At 45.2% G+C, this 18,635-nt stretch overlaps 1 protein-coding gene across 1 annotated transcript in view; it reads right to left on the bottom strand.

Moving 5' to 3' along the window:
- The window catches only part of CAPN2 (calpain 2), a 112,333-nt gene that overhangs the window by 37,123 nt on the left and 56,575 nt on the right, over positions 1-18,635 (bottom strand). The window contains exons 9-13 of the mRNA XM_073628334.1: positions 17,112-17,272; positions 15,641-15,810; positions 15,027-15,038; positions 12,938-13,149; positions 9,135-9,171 (exon numbers count right to left, since the gene is read on the bottom strand). Coding sequence (XP_073484435.1) covers positions 9,135-9,171; positions 12,938-13,149; positions 15,027-15,038; positions 15,641-15,810; positions 17,112-17,272 — 592 coding nt within the window. The remainder of the gene's footprint in view (positions 1-9,134; positions 9,172-12,937; positions 13,150-15,026; positions 15,039-15,640; positions 15,811-17,111; positions 17,273-18,635) is intronic.

Below are 18,635 nucleotides of genomic sequence, written 5' to 3' on the forward strand. Positions count from 1 at the left end.
CTCTTCCTGAGTATGGCGATGCCACATGTGTGAGACTTTTACACAGCCTGGCCACATACAAAGGCCGAACATTGAAGTAGCATCTTCATGCGTTCTACGAGCCTAAATGACACATCTCATTTCTCAACCACCATTTACACTTTTGAAGGCCCTGGAGCACCAGGACAATAGAATTGCCCCCAAACTGACCCCATTTTGGAAAGCAAACACCCCAACGTATAATCTATGAGGCATGATGAGTCTTTTGAACGGTTCATTTTTTTCCAGAAGTTTTTGGAAAATGTGGAAAAAAATGAAAACGCATTTTTTTTTTTACACAAAGTTGTCCATTTATCAGATATTTCCAACACATAGCATGTACGTAGCAAAGATGACACCCCAAAATACATTCTGCTACTCCTCCTGAGTATAGCGATACCACATGTGTGAGACTTTTACACAGCGTGGCCACATACAAAGGCCCAACATTGAAGTAGCACCATCAGGCGATCTACGAGCATAAATGACACATCTCATTTCTCAACCACCTATTGCATTTTTGAAGGCCCTGGAGCATCAGGACAATGGAATTGCACCCAAAATGACCCCATTTTGGAAAGCAAACACCCCAACGTATAATCTATGAGGCATAATGAGTCTTTTGAACGGTTCATTTTTTTCCAAAAGTTTTTGGAAAATGTGGAAAAAAATGAAAACGCATTTTTTTTTTTTTTACACAAAGTTGTCCATTTATCAGATATTTCCAACACATAGCATGTACGTAGCAAAGATGACACCCCAAAATACATTCTGCTACTCCTCCTGAGTATGGCGATACCACATGTGTGAGACTTTTACACAGCCTGGCCACATACAGAGGCCCAACATCAAAGTAGCACCATCAGGCGTTCTAGGAGCATAAATGACATATATAATTTCCTGGCAACCTATCATTTTTGAAAACCCTTCATATTTCTAACACATAGCATGCACATACCAAGAATTACAATCCAAAATAAATTCTATTGCAGAAAGGGTAAAAAGAAAGCATTACCTGTGCTTTTAGTAGTATCCACAGAGGAGAGCACTGGTCCAGGCAGCAGGCAGGGAGGTGCTTAGCGACAGCAATATTAACTATCCAGGCAGCAGGCAGGAATATTGTCTATAGTCGGCACAGCACAGTCCATAGAAATTGTCCAGGCAGAGACAGCCAGCACAGCCATAATATTGGTCCTGGTACACTGTTAACTGCAGACACTCATTATTGTACCGCGACAGGCATGGGCATGGTGGCAGTAAGTCAGCAGCAGGCTGAGGGCCACAATCAGGTAAGACCTGTGCACAGGGGCACAGGGGTAGAGGCTTCGACCCACCCAAATCTCTATGAAGAGTCCGGACTCCAGACCCTAATTCCGAAACCCGGAGAAAACAAAAACAATTGTTTTCTCCAACCGGAAAAACAATTCTGGAGCCCCTCACATATGTGAGACCCCTGTGTACTACAGTAGCAGGGCAAAAGCATAGTCCATAAAACAGGCCAGGGTCGGTTCACATGTAAGCAGTCCAAGCGGTAGGCAGTAGAGTAGTTGATAAAACAGGCCAGGGTCAGTTCACGTGGAGGCAGTCCAAACGGTAGGCAGAGGCATAGTCACAAAACAGGCCAGGGTCAGTTCACATGAAAGCAGTCCAAACGGTAGGCAGAGGCATAGTCAAAAAACAGGCCAGGGTCAGTTCACATGGAAGGCAGTGGCATGGTTATTTGGGAAAGAATGGAAAATGGTCAGCACAGATGATGAAAATGGGGAAATGGTTAAAAATATGGGCTAATAGTTTATGGATGTGTGATAAATTTGGAAGCATTCACCAATGCAAAGGCCAGGTTGGGAGGGACACTGGGGACAATGGTAGCTGGTATCTCTTCTAAATCCTCTTTTGGTGCACACGCGACATTTTTTTTGCCGTCTTCGGCCTGCTTCAGATGGTGGAATGCTGAAGAGGAAGTGGCGCTCATGGAGTCGGCAAACAGCCTTAGAGCGAAGGTCTTCTTGGGGGGGTCTTTGGTGATAGATGAGGGACGTGACAACTTCTTCTATGAATTTTAGGAAGGGGGCGGGGCTTTCAATGGATTTGGTGTAGACTACGTAGGAATTGTAAATGGCCAAATGGATGAGATAAATTGCTACCTTCTTATACCAGAATCGGGACCTCCTGATTGACAAATAGGGCTGAATCATTTGATCGTTAAAATCTACCCCCCCCCCATGTAGAGATTATAATCTTGGACACATGTTGGCTTTTCAATGGGACCTTGTCTTCTTTGTACCACAATTGCAGTGTCTTCATGGATGGTGGACATCATGTGCACGTCCCTCTTATCCTTCCACCTCAAGGCCAGCACTCTGTTGCATCTCAATGATGCTCTTTCCCCCCTTTGCAGCTTTTTGTTCACTAAAGATTGTGGGAAGCCCTTTCTATTTTTTCTGGAGGTTCCACAGGCCAGGGTTTTTGCGATGTACAAGTGTTTGAAAAGGGGCAGGCTGGTGTAAAAGTTGTCAACGTAAATGTGATATCCTTTGTTTAGAAGTGGGTATGCCAGGTCCCATACAATCTTTCCAGTTGTGCCCATGTAGGCCGGGCACTCAGGGGGCTGGAGCTGGGAATCTTTTCCTTCATATATGCGGAATGCATACAAATATCCCGTGGCTCTCTCACATAGCTTGTATAACTTTACTCCGTATCTGGCCCTTTTGCTAGGAATATACTGCTTTATTCCTAGCCGGCCTGAAAAGGGTACCAAGGACTCATCGACGCAAATTTTCGGGGGACATAGAGTTCTGCAAATTGTTGAGAAAAGAAATTTATCAGTGGGCGAATCTTGTATAACTTGTCGTAATTTGGATGATTGTGGGGAGGGCACTGGGTGTTGTCGCTGAAGTGAAGAAAGCGCATTATCATCTTGTATCGGGACCTGGACATTAGGGCAGAATAAATGGGCATATTGTGGATGGGGTGGGTGGACCAATAGGCATGTCCTTCATTTTTTTTTGTAATCCCCATGTTTAGGGTGAAGCCCATAAACATTTTGAACTCCTCCAAATTCAGATCTCTCCACTCAAAAGGACGGGCATAGGATGATTGGGGGTTGTTGGCAATATATTGCTGGGCATACAAATTTGTCTGGTCCACAATAAATTGCAGCATAGTGTCGGGCAAAAACATATGAAAGAAATCAATCTCTGAGAAATTTTGGGTGTTGGTCTGCACACCTGGCAGTGCTGTGAACGGGGGAATAATTGGCGATGCCGAGTTGGAAGGCAGCCATATTGGGTTGGCAAGACCATCTGGCATGTATGTAGAGGCCCTGGCTCTTGGGGGGTGTGACACTCCAGTAGTTGGATTGGAATTTCCTGTGCTGGTACTCAGGCGTGATGTGGCAGGACTGGTACTGGGTCTGGGCATTTGTTCCTGGGGCCTATCGCCGGCGGCAGCGCTGGTACTGGGCAATTGTTCCCAGGGCCTAACGCTGGTGGCAGCGCTGGTACTGGGCCTGGGAATTTGTTCCTGGAGCCTATTGGTGGTGGCAGCGCTGGTACTGGGCATTTGTTCCCGGGGCCTAACACTGGCGGCAGCGCTGGTACTGGGCCTGGGAATTTGTTCCTGGGGCCTATTGGTGGTGGCAGCGCTGGTACTGGGCCTGGGAATATAATCCTGGTTTCCAGAGTGCCGTGCCCTTTTGGGAGGGACCCATTCTTCCTCCGAATCATTTGTCGATTCACTATTTGGTTCAAATGCTGAACTTGAATTAGAATCCAAATTGGAATCTGATGAGAACTCCCCGTTGCTCTCATCGGTCATGGAGAGGATCTGGAACGCCTCCTCACTGCTGTATACTCTTTTGGACATGACGCGGTGTGACAGGTGGCAGGTGACGGTCACTGATGGGCTGTGCGATAGGTGGCAGCTGACGTTCACTGATCGGTGATGACGGTGTGACAGGCGATGGTCACTGATGGGTGACAGGCCACGGACACTTTCTGGTGATGGGTGACGGTCACTAAAAGGTGACAGGTGATCGGTGATGGCTGACGGTCACTGATGGGTGACAGGTGATGGGTAACGGGTGATGGCTGGCGGTCACTGATTTGTGACGGGTGACAGGAGCACCGCTGGCGGTCACTGATGGGTGATGGGTGACGGCTGGCGGTCACTGATGGGTGACGGCTGGCGGTCACTGATGGGTGACGGGTGACGGCTGGCGGTCACTGATGGGTGACGGGTGATGGCTGACGGGTGACAGGTGCACCGCTGATGGTCACGGATTTGTGACGGGTGACAGGAGCACCGCTGACGGTCACTGATGGCAGTCCCTTATGTGACAGGTGCACTTTATTGGGTGACACTGGTGACTGTTGGGTGACAGATGACAATTGGGGGGGCGATGGGACAGGTGTGGTGTTGGTGCAGACACTACAGAACACAGATCGGTAACTCACTGCTTCTGACTCTTCTCTCCTCACACTGGAAACGGTGCGCCGTGCACAATGGGGTGGACCTATCTGTGATCGGCCGTGACTTCATCACGGCCGATCACGTGGTAAACAGCCATGTCCAATGGCTGTTCACCCCCCATGGTGGCGAGCGGTGTCTCCGTGATACGCCGCCACTGAAGGAACAGGGATGCGCGCGCACGATCGCGCGCATTCCCTGTTTAAATGGGAGGACGTCATATGACGCCCTCCCGCAACGAGAGCCGCGCCGCCTGGCCGTCAATTGACGGCCGGCGGTCAAGAGGCGGTTAAGGCATATTTGAGGGGTGTGTTAATTGCTGAAATGAATAAGGTTAAACAAGACTCTTCCGCACTTAAAAATGAACTTGAAACTAGAGTACAAGAGATGGAACAATTATATGTCACGGATCCTTCTGATTCGACCAAAGAGGCATGGCAGGCGGCTCTTTCTGCATACCGTCAACTGCTGTCCTCATCGGCCGACAAGAAGAGATTCTTTGCTAAGCAGGCGTTTTTTGAGGAGGGCGAGAAAACAGGCCGCATACTGGCGAGAATCGCAAATTCATACCAGAAGTCCCCAACTATAGGTGCTATTAGGACTAAGGAGGGTAACATAGTTAACACGCCTGAAAAGGTGCTGCAGGAACTAAACATGTTTTATGAAGATTTGTATAAGCCGGGTACATCTTATACATCTGAGGAGTTAGAACAATACTTAGGACAGATAGATTTCCCAAGATTAAACAAAGATCAGAGAGGGCTCTTGGAGAACCCCCTTACAGTGGAAGAACTACAGGATGCGGTTGGATCTTTTCCTAACTGCAAAGCGCCCGGGGAAGACGGAATTCCCATAGAAATATATAAACAGTATCCTACTGAATTACTACCCCAGTTGCTTAAAGTCTTTAATAGAGCCCGGGAGGAAGGCCGCCTACCAATATCAATGTCAAGGGCCAATATTGTTTTGTTACTCAAACCTGGTAAAGATCCAGTGGATCCGGGAGCGTATCGCCCGATCTCCCTGCTACAGAGTGACGTGAAAATATTAGCGAAAGCTCTGGCCATTAGATTAAATGGAGTTATTACTTCAATTGTCCATGGAGACCAGGCTGGTTTCATGCCCAATAAATCGACGGCAGTTAATTTGAGAAGGCTATTCCTTAATATGCAATCCAAAGCAGACAATATGGGTTCCAGGGCCTTGCTGTCACTGGATGCCACTAAGGCATTTGACAGCATAGACTGGAATTATCTGTGGTCGGTCTTGCAGAGTTTTGGATTTGGCCCCCAGTTTGTCTCTTGGGTCAGGCTCCTTTATAGTCGACCGGAGGCCGCTGTGAGGGTTTCCGGCTATCTTTCCCCAAGCTTCGTGTTGAGGAGGGGTACGAGACAGGGATGTCCCCTGTCTCCTCTCCTCTTCGCGCTGGCTATTGAACCATTGGCGATCGGGATCAGGGCAAATCGGGGCATTACAGGCTTCTGTTACGGTGACATGCAGGAAAAAATTATGTTGTACGCCGATGACACCATGCTCCTACTCGGTGACACCGGCCCCTCCCTTCAGGAGGCCATGTCGACCATATCTAAATTTGGGAAGTTCTCTGGCCTACATATAAATTGGTCAAAGTCTGCCCTTCTTTTACTGGATGGAGATGAATCACAGGAGGTGTGCGCCACTTGTCCCATCCCGATTGCCACTACTTTTAAATACTTAGGGATCCAAATCACGTCCCAGCCCCGGGACTTTATACATTTAAATATATTTCCACTCCTACAGCGCTTCAGAGACAAAATTAAGACCTGGAACTCTCTCTTAATGTCAGTAGCAGGTAGAGTAAACCTAGTGAAGATGATTCTTATGCCACAGTTACTTTATTTTCTACTTAATACTCCTATGGTTATCCCCTTAAAAATATTTCACATAGTCAATGCCATTTTCCGAACCCTTATTTGGAAAAATGGTCCCGCCCGGATCAAATTAGAACACCTACAGAGACCCAAGGACTGTGGTGGATTGGCATTGCCCAATCCATGGCTGTACTACCTGGCCTCCCAACTGCAGCATCTTATTGGTACATTTGTCCCGTCACAAAACTCATCCCACAGGCTAATGATTCACACAGTGGGTAAGGGACCGATTCACATGGCTTTAGAGGCATTGGCCTTCACTAAACCACATAAAAAATACCCAACGTTTAGTCTGATCCAAAAGGTGTGGAATAAGACCAAATATCTCCAGAACGTAGATGGATATACGGAATATAGTCCCATTTGGCATAATGACACATATGGGGAACTAGCTAAATTACAATGCGGATCTCGTTGGAAGCAGTTTGGAATCACTCATATCAAGCATATATTTAGGGAAGGTGTGTTGCGAACATTTGCTGATTTAAAAGAAGCGTATAATCTGCCAGCATCAATGTTATTCTACTATATGCAACTTAGACACGCAGTACAGACACAGGGCCGCTCCTCGGAGTGGCACTTGTCCCCGACCCCGGTTTTCAACCTTCTGGGGGATGCTGGCTCATCTAAGGGATTTATCTCCCAATGCTATGCCATCCTGTTGCAATCCGTGATGAGACACCATCCCTTGAGGGTGAGAGAGAGGTGGGAGGCAGAGGTGGGACAGCTAGACGGGGATCAGTGGGAAGAGATCTTTCAGGCAGTGAACCAATGTTCACTTAATGTGTCACAAAAACTCACCCAACTATATATACTACTGAGAACATACTATACTCCGCACAGATTACATTTAATGAACAGGCTGACGGAACCAACATGTACTAGATGTAAACGTGAGCATGGTGACCTGATACATATGCTGTGGAGATGTCCCAAGTTACACATGTATTGGGCAGGAGTGGTGCAAAATATTAACTCAATCTTTAATGTGAGTCTTCCACAGGACCCTAGAGCGTGTCTCTTGGGTGCTCTGGAGGAATACGAATGGGAAGGACACAACAGAGAAGCTGTGCATAGAGTACTTTTTCAGGCCAGAAGGCTGATTATGACTCACTGGAAGTCCGATAGGTCCCCGACTGTTAAGGAGTGGACTGAAAGTATTAACACAACTCTAAAAATGGAAAAGTTGATTTACCAACATAGAGGTAGCATGCCAAAATTTGAAAAAATATGGGGTCCATGGTTAGATGTACTGGGATTAGCACCTATGGAACTGGTATATGACAGGTTGTTAGGAATCAATGCCGGATGAGACATAGATAGAGGTTAACTGTGATTGGAACAAGCTTTTAGCTGTGTTATATTGAGATTGTTACTTGGCTATTGGAGTATGGGTTGCATAAGAGGTATTGTGTAATCCTGTTTACAATGTTTGTAATGCTTTCCCTGCAAACTCAATAAAATCTTGTTGGATTAAAAAAAAAAAAAAAAAGTTCATGTGCATGGAAAGGCAGGTGTCCCAATACTTTTGACAATATAGTGCATGTGTGAACCGGCTCCATTAAAAGCCAGTCGGGTTCCCATGTTATGTAAATCAGATCTAATTTGCATATATGTGAACGATTTGGGAAAGTAAAAATGTAAGCAATATTTGTAGTTGGCCAAGTTAATATTTCGAGGAGTAAGCTTTCAAAAAACATTTAATGAACAAATCCATCATGTTGAGATGAGTGTAAAAAACATACACTGTAGACATATATACTGCTTAAATATCGAGATATATGTCCCCAAGAATTGTGGTCAGGGGATTACCTACCCATTCTTAAACAAGTAACCGGAGGAGAAAACGATAGTGCACACAGGTTCATTTTAGCCTATTTAAAGTGAAGAATTGTCTCCATTGCCAAAATGGTTTACAACTTCTGTTGTATTTAGGTTCCAATGATCACCCTCTAGAGGAGTCAGAAACTGTCTACATGTCACAAGCAATGTAGAAACCAGATGCATCAATTGTGATTTTGAAGCTGTTCATACCCATCATTTTATTTCAATCCTTGCTACTAAAAACTTAAACAAAACACTTTATGAAAAACGATATAATTTATATGTAACAGCCCTTTAAATGGCTACCAGATAAATGAACTGAAAAACAGAGTAGGGATCCCACAACCTCTGTGCCTGTGCAGGGCTGTATAGTGTTTTATAGAAAAAAAAAAAAATAGTCAGAAAGTAAACAGCTCCTGCTGTGCTTTATTAGGGTTCTCTGTAATGCAAATGCAACCAATATTAAACGTTTTATTTGTAAAATAAAGATTTTGTATAAATATAAAAAGGATATGAAGTACCAATGTGTGTTTTTTAAGAATTAGTTTCAGGGTGGCTCCTTTCTCTTACTGCATCCTATAGAGTCAGCTTTGCATGCCGGGGCTAGAGTTGTGTCTCCCCACACTGTTTGCATCAATAAAAACACACAGCCCGTATCCAAGGATGGCAAGGCACTAACCTGCTCCCCCCCTCCAATATAACAGGCTGGCTTGAGACTGCACTGTCCATTCTTAACTTTCTAGTGAAGACCAGAAGTTCAGGGAAGCAGTATTAAGAGAGCAAGACCCAGCAGCACTGAGACTTGTAAACTGTAAGTGCTTGGATAAGAATTTTAACAAAAATTTTATGAGAAAATTCGTTTTATTGTGTTCATTGTGAACAATATATTTTAAAAGATATAAAAGTAAATCTTACTTCGTCAATGTTGGCCTCGATCTTATCATCGACAACCCTGAAAGCATTAAAATTGATCAGTTAGTAGAGGTTAAATAAACAATGCATGAAACTTTGGGTGTAAAGGGGATTGAGGTCTTGGGTGAAGAAGGATCACTGGTGACCACACCAAAAGTCTCTCACTGGATAAATAATTACCCATTAAATTCCTAATTACCAGGACATACAGCAATACAAGTTATATTGCAGCTCACCAGTCCTTAGACCCCTTTCACACTGGGGGGCTGGGGGCAGTTTTCAGGTGCTCTAGCGCTGGAAATGGGGTGGCTATTAGAGACCTTGCACTCCTCCACCTTCCGATTGAGGGTACCCCACAGATGCTCAATAGGGTTTGGTCTGGAGACATGCTTGGCCAGTCCATCACCTTTACCCTCAGTTTATTTAGCAGGGCAGTGATCGTCTTGGAGCTGTGTTTGGGGTCTTTATGTTGGAATACTACCCTGCGGCCCAGTCTCCGAAGGGAGGGGATCATGCTCTGCTTCAGTATGTCACAGTACATGTTGGCATTTATGGTTCCCTCAATGAACTGTAGCTCCCCAGTGCTGGCAGCACTCATGCAGCCCCAGACCATGTCACTCCCACCACCATGTTTGACTGTAGGCAAGACACACTTGTCTTTGTACTCTTCACCTGGTTGCCGCACACACGTCACACCATCTGAACCAAATAAGATTATCTTGGTCTCATCAGACCACAGGACATGGTTCCAGTAATTCATGTCCTTAGTCTGCTTGTCTTCAGCAAACTGTTTGCGGACTTTCTTGTACATCATCTTTAGAAGAGGCTTCCTTCTGGGACCACAGCCATGCAGACCAATTTGATGCAGTGTATGGTGTATGGTCTGAGCACTGAAAGGCTGACCACCCACCCCTTCAACCTCTGCAGCAATGCTGGCAGCATACGTCCATCTCCCAAAGACAACCTCTGGATATGAAGCTGAGCACGTGAACTCAACTTCTTTGGTCAACCATGGCGAGGCCTGTTCTGAGTGGAACCTGTCCTGTTGAACTGCTGTATGGTCTTGACCACCGTGCTGCAGCTCAGTTTCAGGGTCTTGGCAATCTTCTTATAGCCTAGGCCATCTTGATGTAGAGCAACAATTTTTTTTTTCAGATCCTTAGAGAGTTCTTTACCATAAGGTGCCATGCTGAACTTCCAGTAACCAGTATGAGAGAGTGAGAGCGATAACACCAAATTTAACACACCTGCTCCCCATTCACACCTGAGACCTTGTAACACTAACTAGTAACATAACACCGGGGAGGGAAAATGGCTAATTGGGCCCAATTTGGACATTTTTACTTAAAAATGTTTTTAAAGAAGCTGAGGGTAAAGGTGATGGACTGGCCAAGCATGTCTCCAGACGTAAACCCTATTGAGCATCTGTGGGGTATCCTCAAATGGAAGGTGGAAGAGCGCAAGGTCTCTAACATCCACCAGCTCCGTGATGCTGTCATGGAAGTGGAAGAGGACTCCAGTGGCAACCTGTGAAGCTCAGGTGATCTCCCTGCCCAAGAGGGTTAAAGCAGTCCTGGAAAATAATGGTGGCCACACAAAATATTGACACTTTGGTCCCAATTTGGACATTTTCACTTAGGGGTGTACTCACTTTTGTTGCCAGCGGTTTAGACGTTAATGGCTGTGTGTTGAGTTATTTTGAGGGGACAGCAAATTTACACTGTTATACAAGCTGTACACTCACTACTTTACATTGTGCTGTCACATGAAAAGATATAATAAAACATTTACAAAAATGTGAGGAGTGTACTCACTTTTGTGAGATACTGTATGTTAGGAATGCACTGATACTTTTTTTTAGTACTTAGTAATACCTACAGCAACTATTTTGAGGATGCAAAGCGACAAAATGTGATTATTTTAAAGGGGGGTGATTCTTTTCTGTAGCTAGAAACAATCAAACTCATAACATTGCAGCAGAGAGCACAGGAAGTTATTAGCCCACAAGATTTCTGGCAGAATGAATCTGAGGGGGAGGTGTTCTGTAGTTCTGTCCTAGGCTGACAATGCTGCTTCCCTATAGATAGAGTCCAGTGAGGGAGGGATGGGACCCTAGGACAAGATGTGTTTAACTGACAGGATAACTAGGTAAAAATACAAAAGCAAAAAAAAAGCCTAAGGCCTCTTTCACACGAGGGATCCATATGTCCGTTTTTCATCCTTCCGTTTTCGGATGAAAAACGGACATACATTCATCCCTATGGAGCGTCGGATGTCAGCGGTGACATGTCCGCTGACATCCGACCCCGCTCCGATCCGAAAAGTGTAACGGAGGAAAAACCTACTTTTCCCTCCGTTTTCGGATCGGATCGGATGACGACGGACACTACGGACCGTCATCATCCGATCCCCCCCATAGGGGAGAGCGGCGCTCTGACAGGTCCGTCGCTGCACAGTGTGCAGCGATGCACCTGTCATCTTCCTGCTCAGCGGGGATCGGCGGAGCGATCCCCGCTGAGCAAGCGGATGTTCACGGGGCGGATCATGACTGATCTGCCCCGTGTGAAAGAGGCCTAAAGAAATTATTCAGTCTAGATATGCTTTAACACAGCTGAGCAAACCAGATTTGTCTGGACTTACCGTTTAAAACCTGAACAGAGCCAAAACCGAAAATCGGTGTATTCCCACCACCCCTTCCTCCACACACACCTGATCTACAGCCCCATCCTTTTGGATGTCAGTGCTTACGAAATGTAGAAAAATGTGGAATGCTGGCAAGTGCATAATTAAATAATATGAAACGGGCAGAACTTATTTTATGTAATTGGTTACTCTTTTGTCATCTGAATGGCTGTCAAGAACAAAATAGATGCTATGGGCGTGTATAGTGACAGGCAGGGCTGTAGATAAGGGGGTACCACCAGTGCTCCTGCACGGGGCCCAGGCATCAGGGTGACTCAGATATGGGCAGGCAGGGTGATAGGTACGGCAGGGGGGCAATTACTGGAACCAACCCCTTGTATGGCTCTCTCTGCAGCAGCAGAAAGCTGGCCTTTTCTCCTTTCCCTCCTGTTGGCTTTCAGCTACTGCAGAGAGCCATACAGGGAATCAGTTCCAGTAATTGAACCCCCCCCCCCACACCAATCACCTTCCATGTGCACCATACATTTACCCCTGCTGCCCAGGCTACCCTGTGTGCCCCTGCAACGCTGCTGGCTTCCCTACTAGTTTACTATGCTTCAGTTAAGAATGAACACAGATCACTCACTGTGTTCATTCATTCATCCATCCATCCTGAAACAGCAGCCAGCAGGACAGGAGGGAAGCTGGCAGCCATGCAGGGGAGAGACAGGGACTGCCAGAAAGCATCGGCACCGCACAGGGGGATTAGCATGTGCCCAGGTAGACCCTGTGCGCATGCCTATGGTCACATGTACCAGTCCCTTCCTTTCCCTAATGAACACAATGAGTGAATGATACCGATCACCACTGTGTACATTCATAATGGTGGCAGGTTTTCTGTATGGGGCCCTGTGTCAGGTTGTTTTTATGGGGCCCTGTGTCAGGTTGTCTGTACGGGGGGCCCTGTGTCAGGTTTTCTGTATGGGGCCCTGTGTCAAGGTTGTTTTTATGGGGCCCTGTGTCAGGTTGTCTGTACGGGGGGGGCCCTGTGGTTTCTAACAGCAGCCCTGGTGACAGGTCCATTTTAACAGATCACAGTTCTTGTGCCTAATGTCTGAATTTGGTTCTTCTGCAGGCTGGCCAAACCTCAACCACAAACCAGGTCATTATCATGGGATACTTACTGTGACTCTGCATTCTTCTCTGAGAAAACCCGCATACAGAAGTCTCCCACTTTATGGGGCTCGAAGGTCGATGGTACAATGACATATTCCCCAGCTGGCAGCCGGAATCTGTTCAGAACCTCTCGGAGATTTATGAAGGTATCTGAGCGATCTTTGGCCTTGTTCCGCAGGAAGAAATCTCTATTCAGATGAACATTGGTCTGTCCTCGCATCTGCAACAAAAGCAGGGCACCCACCAAAAAGTGTGGCTTTAGATATAGTCACCACTTCAACATCAGGCCTATTCTGAGATTTCTCTCCTACACATAAAAAAAATATATTATATAAAATTACTTTGAACCCCCAAACATTATATATTGTGTAAGCAAAAGCCCCAGAGAATAAAATGGTGGGTATTCCGATATTTTTCTGCCACATGGTATTCGCACAGCGTTTTTTTAATTGCAAATTTTTGGGGAAAAAACACACTTTAATTTTTATTGCAAAAAACACAATATAATATCCAATTGCTTGGTAAAATATAATGATAAGCCAATTAGATACCAAAAAGGTCACACTTTAAAATCGCGTTCGCCCCTGGAACGGCGGCAAACTACAGTACCTAGAAATCTCCATAGGTGACGCTTTAAAAGCATTTACAGGTTACCAGTTTAGAGTTTCAGAGGTCTGGCACTAAAATTATTTCCCTCCCTCTGACGTTCAAGGGCAATACCTCACATGTGTGGTGCGATTGCCGTCTACATATGTATGTGGGACCTAAGTGCATGGTCACATTTGCGTGTGAGCTCAGGGGAAGGGGCGTGCTTTACATTTTTTTTTTTTTTATGATTTATTTTAATATTTATTTGATGAACAGCCTTTGTGATAGCATGGGCCATGACAGGTCCTCTTTACGGGGGAAATCTGGAGTCTATTAGACCCCAGATTTCTTCTTTGGCCTCCAAAGCATCTGATCAAACCACGATAGGTTTGATCAGATGCTTGTTCAAGACGGTAATGACTTGTTTACATGAGGCTGAAACCGGAAGTGACGGAATCCTCCTCGCTTCCGGTTTCTGACGTCACACAGTAAGAGGAACAACCTCAGTTCCTCTTACTGTGTCACAGGAACTGGATGCCACTGGTCACATCCTTACCGGGCTCCCTGATCGCATGGGAGAGCCCTGTAAAAAGGTGGTGGCGGGAGGGGGGGGGGGGTTGGACACCCTTTCGCCGCCTGTAAAAGTAATCCAGCAGCTTCTTAGCCGCTAGGATTACTTTTACAGTGAAGAGAATTGCCGGCAAAAGAAAATGTTCTCGATCATTGCTGAAGCTGCACTGATGACCGAGATATCACTCTTCCAATCCAGCAATGTACCGGTACATTGCTGGTCAGCAAATGGTAAAAGTGCATCTAAAGCCAAAAAAAAAATAAAGTAGTGAGGGGTTAGAACGATCTCCCAGGTTCTTATTGCTGTCTGTGTCCCCATTGGGAAGATTAACCCTCCATATTTTTACTGCTGACCATGGTCACCAGGACAGAAAGCGATGGGAAATCCAGAAATGTACAGGTGACCTCAGAACAGAAGGGCATGGGAACACTTGTTTCAGTAATAAATGTCAAAGAGGACATTCTACCTGGCTTTGGGGAGATTTCCTCTCATTTCCTGTTATGCCTCAGGGGCAGGAAGTAGGGAAATCTCCCCAATAGGATATAGACAACTAAATAAAAAAATGCATAATATGGGATCTAAAGCTGGCCATATACTGAACAGTTTGGCAGAGACTGGGCAAATTTTGATCAGTCTGTGGCCATCCCTGCTGCAGCTGCTGTCAGGGTACAATGTCTCAGCTGTAGGGTTTCTTCCATCCACCTCATTTGTGTGAATGGAGGAGTCTGTTTTTTTTTTTTTTTTTTTCATTCAGCTCTGAACCTCTGAAAACGCAGATTCTGGACTACTGGAACTTGACCACTTACCACCAGGATTAAACAGAGGGAGTAATGTATACAGTACTTCATGACTATATGCTGTCATATATTTACACTCACCTTCTAAAATAATAAAATGTGACTTTGATCTAGGCAGAAAATGATAAAATATCAACATACCTGGGGTGGGACCTGAAATCAGAAATAATAGTGGGAAATATTATATGTCAGTAACAATGTGTAAAACACAAAATCTACATGTGATGTATGTCAGGGAAATCTTGTGTCATTTAAAAGCTGAACTTACTCAAAACAGCAGAAAATACAAATTTAATTTAAATTAAATTAATTACATATGAGGGAGCAACTGAACATGCCAACAGACTTGTATTTCTGTCTATCCAGTCCAGAGCTTTGCACAGCTCTGCCACACAGCACAGCTCTATCTGGCAGTTCAGTAACACTTAAAAGTCTTGTCCCCCCCCCACCAGCCTATGACTGGACAGTGAATGGAGAAACAGGAGACTGATGAGCTCATCTCTCTGTCAATCTGCCCGCTCCCTCCTATCAGCATGCTCTTTGCTAGCATTGCAGTACAACTAACCTGCTTCTTGTGGGTATATAGGCTTCCAACAAAGTCAGCAAGACTAAATGAAATAACAAGGATGCATTTTTCAAAAGGTAACCCTGGACAGATATTGACTGAACCCACCAGTGTCCAACTAAAAGTGTATATTTTTGGTGTACTGACCCTTCAAGTGGCACTGGTGTAAAAATAAATAAAAGTAACCCACCTCATAGATGGCAAAGCCAATAGTGTGCATGTCCTCTCCCACCTTCCGAGCTTTCCTCCGATTCTTCTGTATCAGACCCACAATGAACGTGCAGCCTTCCTCTCCATCATCTGGATCATCGTCCTCCTCATTCAGCTTTATCATATACTGGGGGTTCATCCAGAAGGTGTCTGTAGAAAGAAACATAATTTTTCCATGTACTGTGGTGCTGCTATAATACTACAGGGTATGATTTAATTGAAACTGTGACCAAGCCATCAACATTTAAGTATTTATATATACACAAGTAGTAAATGAGCTTTAAGAAAACAGTCCTCACTAACTTCCATAGTTTTAGGCACTGTGGAGCAGTATAAACAGAAAAGTCAGTGCTACTACCCATACACCACATAGACAGCAGAGCTCCCAGGTGCTCGATCCACACTCACTGGCTGCGTAGAGTAATGTAGAAAAAATGATCCACACTCCGGTTGTTGCTTTTAAAATTTCTTAATTTTATTGAATAGCCACAGTGAACAAACGCAGATTAAGTCAGTTGACGCGTTTCAGCCTATAAGGCCTTAGTCATAATGACTAAGGCCTTATAGGCTGAAACGTGTCAACTGACTTAATCTGCGTTTGTTCACTGTGGCTATTCAATAAAATGAAGAAATTTTAAAAGCAACAACCGGAGTGCGGATCATTTTTTCTACATTACTGTGGAGCAGTTTATTATTAAATTTCACAGCAGAAACATTGAAGTCATTTCAAGTCATTCTCTCAGTAAGGCCTCATGCACACCTGTCAGCTTAAAACCATTTTTTTCCCCCTACAGGAGATTGCAGCCTCAAAAACGTGGTAAAACGTTGTATTTTTGCATGGGTGTTAATGCGCGTTCCCACGTTTGACGTTAATGCATTCTACTGCCCAGAATTCTGGCCATTAGAGTGCATTAACATGGGAACGAGCCTAGTGTTAATGTGTGCTAGCGCAAGTTGAGGAGCTTTTGAGCATTTTTTATGCTCAAAGGCTCCTCTCCAAAACACATACGTGATGTTTTCTTTTTTTCTTTCTGTAAACTCCACTGCCACTAAAATCCTGTAAATCGTGTGCATGGACACATAGGCTAACATGGAAGGTACAGTCAAAGAAAAAAAAAAAACTTGAACGTCTGAAGAACGATTGTTTGAGCTACAGTGTGCATGAGGTCTTACTCTGCTCCCTGTAGTGACGGATCAGCTCAGCCCCCCTGCTCCCCCTCCCAACAGTGACTCAGCTGCTTCATTTTAACTAAAGTGGCATTGATTTGGGGCTCTGTTGGAAGCATGCAGAGAACACTGGTGGAGCTGGAAATGGAATCAGTACTATACATGAGTGCACAAGCCTTGCCCAGCAGCTCATAAACGTGGAGGAAATATCGCAACTGTAACCTACACAAATCAGCAGCCAAAATATTAAAGAAGCTAGGAATCCTTTTCTCCCTGTCACCTACCTGGGAAATTTCGGCACCCTCCAGCAGTGGATCCTCGCCTCCACATCCCGTCCATCTTTACCAGACTCCACTTCTTGTATTTCTCTGAGCTCAGGGTGTCGGGGGTGAGATTACAGATCTCCAGCCTGGAGAAGTGTCTCAGGAAATCACTAAATGACATCCTAGGGGAGAGAGCAGGAAATATATCATATGCACCCATATACTCAAAGCTTTACAGAAAACAGAGGAGATTATAATCTAACCTCCTGCCGTAATTATATGGAAGCATTATCCAGATTTACCCCCCATACCTCCTCTCTCACCCTCTAGAGCAGTGGTCATCAACCCTGTCCTCGGGCCCCAATTACAGCCCAGGTTTTATATATTACCTTAGGGAGATGCAGACTAGAATACTGCAATCACCGAGCAGCAAATGATATCACCTGTGATGTATTCCAGTTATCTTGCAAACCTGGCCTGTTAGTGGGCTCTGAGGACAGGGTTGATGACCACTGCTCTAGAGCATGACGCCGCATTATTCTTTTTGTTTAACTTGTTCCTATAAAGCAGTGAGTGGTCTCCAAACTGCGGCCCTTTGCTTGCCTTTTCCGGCCCTTGGGCACCATTCCTCCTCCCTCTGACATCAACAATAGGGCTATTATTCCTCCCACTAACCCCAATGATGGAGCATAAATTGATCCACCAATACCAATGAGGGGGCACTATTCCTTCCACCTACACAATAATGGGGCACTATTCCTTCCGCTGACACAATAATGGGGCACTATTCCTTCCACTGACACCAATGATGGGGCACTATTCCTTCCACTGACACAATAATGGGGCACTATTCCTCCCGCTGATACCAATGAAGGGGCACTATTTCTCCCACTGACTCCAATGATGAGGCACAATTTCTCCAACTGAAACCAATGATGGGGCACTATTCCTTCCACTGATACCAATCATGAGGTACCATTTCTCCAACTGACACCAATGATAGGGCACTATTCCTTCCACTGATTCCAATGATGAGGCACTATTTCTCCCACTGATACCAATGATGGGGCACTATTCCTTCCACTGACACCAATGATTAGGCACTATTCCTCCTACTGAGGACTATCCTCAGGAATGAATGGGGCTGTGACGGCTGTGAGCACTAGGCACTGGACCCAGCTGGGATGTTTTTCTTGCAAATGCTGTGTGGCACGGGGGGGGGGGGGGGGGGGGCGCTGCACTGGATGACTTCACCATGGGCTTATATATAAAAAAAAAAATTTGATGTGCAAATGTCAAATCATTCACACTGGCTCTATGAATCTTCACTATAATTTTCCTAAAAGATTTCTTTCCTAGGATCATCATCGCCATCTGGTGGCAATAATGCAGTATTTGTTTTTAAATAACTCAGTTGGGGAAAAATGCTGCACTGTCACTAGATACCACTAACTAACCCTTAAAATGTCCCATTATTAAAATTACAGTAATAATTTGTGGAGCCTGTGCAAATGATTGGCATATGGATTTTTTTTAAATAGACCT

The sequence above is a fragment of the Aquarana catesbeiana genome, linkage group LG04 (genome assembly GCF_042186555.1).
Source record: "Aquarana catesbeiana isolate 2022-GZ linkage group LG04, ASM4218655v1, whole genome shotgun sequence".
Lineage (NCBI taxonomy): Eukaryota > Metazoa > Chordata > Amphibia > Anura > Ranidae > Aquarana > Aquarana catesbeiana.